General features: G+C 30.9%; 1 protein-coding gene across 1 annotated transcript; it reads right to left on the bottom strand.

The window, feature by feature from the left end:
* Positions 1-2,656: 2,656 nt before the first annotated feature.
* Positions 2,657-3,804, bottom strand: PR4 (pathogenesis-related 4). Its single transcript, XM_047307692.2, has 2 exons — positions 3,185-3,804; positions 2,657-3,099 (listed from the first exon to the last, which is right to left on the bottom strand). The coding sequence occupies exons 1-2, from the start codon at positions 3,608-3,610 to the stop codon at positions 2,899-2,901; spliced, it is 627 nt and encodes a 208-aa protein (XP_047163648.1). The 5' UTR covers positions 3,611-3,804; the 3' UTR covers positions 2,657-2,898.
* Between the last annotated feature and the right edge of the window lie 206 nt (positions 3,805-4,010).

The following is a 4,010-nucleotide window of genomic DNA, read 5'->3' as shown; positions in this document are numbered from 1 at the left end:
ACTTTTTAAACAGCTTTAACATAATATTGTATTCGCTTACGATAATTTGGTACTTTAATTATGACATATTTAAAAAGTTAATATTGTGTACTCTTTAAAATTTACCTATTTTTATAATATAGAAAGTAAATTTATCTATTTTTCTATAAAAACTCTGATAAAAAGAAAAAATATACTAACTTTCCTTCTTTAAATTTTGTTATTTCTAGTTTAAGTGAGAATTTTAATATGTTCTAATGATAAAATTAATATGAAAAAACTCTGAATGATTCCAATAACATTAAAAAAATGAGTTTAACCTTAATTTATTCTTACAAAATAAATTATTAAAAGAATATTAATTTCATATTATAAATTTATTTTTATTTCTAATTAACATGAAATAAGAGAAATAAAATTTTCCTCGGTCACAAACATAAACGTGATAGGGTATCCTATCAATGTTAATAAAATATACAAGTATTTATAAATGAACGATAATATAAAAAATGTATTATTGTGAATATCTTATTTTATTTAACTTTTTGTAGTTAATACATATATTTATAAAGATGTCAGCATGAAAAATGAAAGACTAAGCAGTCTATATGTTGTATAATTAAAGTGCTTTAAAAAATTGGGAAAAGATGATTTTGGATTTGATTAAAATTTGATTTCATCTTATTTTAATCAAAAAATGCTGTTGTTTTTTTCTCCTTGTAGTCTTAAAGATTGAAACGTAAGTTATTTTGTTTGTCTCCGAAAATTTCGCAACCAGATGCAGCCAAAACAAAATTCCCGCAACCTGTACGATGAATTCATCCACTTCTTCCTCGTGTTTCTGAGGTGCCATTAGCACAAATTTTCCAAGGTCACCAATTAATAATTAAGTGTGATATATTGATTTCTTTTGGAATTTAATATAAAAATTAATTGTCTCCTTAGATTCTTTTTATAAAAACAATAGGAATGATTTGACAATTAATATATATGGGTTTGCTAAACGCGCATGTTTTTCAGTTGGTACATTTTAGTAGACAAAAATACTCTTGCATAATATGCATTCTAATTTTTAAGGTTAAGGGTATTTTAATAATTTTCATTCTCAAAACTAAGAAACGAAACCTCCAAACCCTTGTTCACCTCCCTCATTCCTTTCCACCCTTTCTCTTTCATCTCTCTCACTCCAACATTTTCTCTATCATCCTATGGTAACCCCAACTGAAAAAAAATCAGAAACACTGGTTGTTAAACAATCTTACAAAAAATGATTTTATAATGAGTTTTCATTTTATAATTTTTGTCTTATCTAATTTTATGCAATTTTCACAAGCATAAAGGAATTGGTAATTGACCTGGAAAAAATCAGAAACACTCGCTCTTAAACAATTTCTTACAAAAAAATTGATTTTATAATGAGTTTTCATTTTATAATTTTTGTCTTATCTAATTTTCACATACATAATGACATCAAAGGAATTGGTAATTGGCCTCGAAAAAAATCAGAAACACTAATTGTTAAACAATTTCTTATAAAGAATGATTTTATAATGGGTTTTCATTTTATAATTTTATCGTATATAATTTTATCTAATTTTCACAAGAATAATGACATCCGAAAGAATTGGTAATTGGTCTGGAGAGTTTTTTTTAGAGATGATGATTCAACATATGCAGATGATGAAATTAGTGAGGTCAGTGAAGATGGCGAAATTGAAGAGATCTTGAATGAACCTTTGCAAGGTGAATATGTCAATGACTCAACCTTTACAGAGGAAAATTGTAACGGCAAGTGTTTCTGATTTTTTCAATTGGGGTTACAGTAAAGGTGACAGAGAAAAGGTTGGAGTGTGAGAGATGAAAGAAAAAGGGTTGAGAGTAATGAGAGAGATGAGTAAGATTTTGGGGTTTCTTTTTTTAAGTTTTGAGAATGAAAATTATTAAAATACCCTTAACCTTAAAACTTAGAATTCATGATATATAAGGGTATTTTTGTCTACTAAAACTCGATACACATTGCTAAAATGTACTGAAAAACAGGCGTACGTGTGTTAACAAACTCCATATATATATATATATATGTATGTGTATATATATATGTATGTGTATATATATGTATGTATATATGTATGTATATATGTATGTATGTATATATGTATGTATGTATATATATATGTATATATATATATATATATATGTATATATATATATATATGTGTATATATATATATGTATATATATATATATATATATATATTTTATATTGATTATGAGGTGTATTGATTTAGTGTATTGTTTTCATTGTAAAATTTTGTAAAAATAAAATAAATCTTAATTAAGATTTATGTACTGATTACATATAAAAAAATATATAAAAGAGCTAAATGGATAGGGATGACACCTTCGTTTAGAAAACTGTGATTTTCATTGGTAAAAAAAATTATATGTGTGTAGATACAGAATTGTAGAAAGTATTAAAGTCGAATTTATTCAATATGAATAACTAATGAGTATAATAAAATCAACCAACATCTAAACCAGATGTTATATTATTTACTTAATAGTAAATTAAAATGAAATCTTGTGCGTTATTTTCTCGTCCCTCAATCAATTTCATTGACTAGGATTTAGCATAAAGTCTGAGTTAGCTAAGTCAATGAATTACTTATCCTTTACGTAAAGTAACCAATAACTCTTCTTCTTATTGTTCTTGATGACGTGGAACTTTCAAGAACAATCAAAACCAAGATACATGGTTTTGAACTAGTTTCTGCGTCACTCACTGTGTCCGCATTATCATAACATTTATTGAAGTAGCTAGCACAGTCGAAACTCATGAACTGCGATTCTAATAACAGTAAAAAACAAAGAAAGTTGAATACTGATAGAACTCTGCAGTCTGATACGACACTGCTATATTCACTTAGGACTATCGAGGACGAGGTTGAGGTTGTCCCCACAATCCACAAACACATAGTTAACAATCAGATGTCCACGTTGGTACCCTTGTCCATCGGTGTCCAAACGATTGAATACTCCCACGTCCAAATCCAACCCTCCATTGCTGCATTGATCAACAATCCTCACCGTTGTCTGCGCTCCCGTCCCAGTGTTCGTCACCTGCATTATCACATAAAACATTCAATTCTGCAGAAACGAACCCAAACCCAGAAAAAAAAAACCGATAAAATCTGTCGCTAATTACCCGCAGACACTTTCCACAAGAGTCTCTGCCAGTAGGTCCAACTGGGCCGCAGAAAGCGGTCCACCCATATTTGCTGCGCCAAGCGTAAGATTTTCCGGCATCCCAAGTGGAGCAATAAGCACTGACGGCGTTCAGGTCCCACCCGTGTAACTCTGGTTGGTAGTAATGATATGTGGCCCGGACATTATTCGCCCCGCCTCCACCTCCGCCTCCACCTCCGCCTCCACCTCCACCTCCACCCCAGCAGTTGCTCTGGCAGTTCTCGGAGGGTGAACAGTATGCAGCGGTGTTGCCGCACCACCCGTATTGGCTGCAGCATAGGTTGCCGGAACATGTACTCCCACCGGCTTGCCGACCGCATTGTTCGGCGGTGGCCGTCACAATCAAACACAGCAATAACACGATGGCTACTCCACCTTTTCCCATCTCTCTCTCACTTTTAATTCACGTTTTTTTTTTCAAAGTTTGCATCTCTCCCTGCTATTTATATAGATATTTCATGCAGAGATGCCATTTATGTCACGACACGATACGTAGCAACTCCTTCGTGACCGGCGGCTAAACGTGGCTCTGTTTTAGGAAAGAGAGAGAGAGATAGGTAAGATGAGATAAGAGGCGGCTAAAGGTTTAGTTTGAGAATTGGTCAAAAATCTAATTTCTTTTTATTCTTATATCTTGTAATGGAAGCAAAATTTGTATTTCATTTTGCATATATGTGAATATGCAAAAATTCAATATTATAATATATATATATATATATATATAATAATGAAATAAAGATAAAACTAATTTTTAGTATATAAATTATTACAAACTTTATTTTACA

Source organism: Vigna umbellata, chromosome 5, assembly GCF_029865625.1.
Source record: "Vigna umbellata cultivar VRB3 chromosome 5, Vumbellata_1.0, whole genome shotgun sequence".
Taxonomy (NCBI): Eukaryota; Viridiplantae; Streptophyta; class Magnoliopsida; order Fabales; family Fabaceae; genus Vigna; species Vigna umbellata.
This window is presented reverse-complemented; position numbering and strand designations above follow the sequence as displayed.

Coding starts and splice junctions, on each gene's coding strand:
- PR4 (XM_047307692.2), bottom strand. CDS start 3,610: ATGGGAAAAGGTGGAGTAGCCATCGTGTTATTGCTGTGTTTGATTGTG. Junction 3,100..3,184: donor CTTGTGGAAAGTGTCTGCGG/GTAATTAGCGAC, acceptor GTGATAATGCAG/GTGACGAACACTGGGACGGG.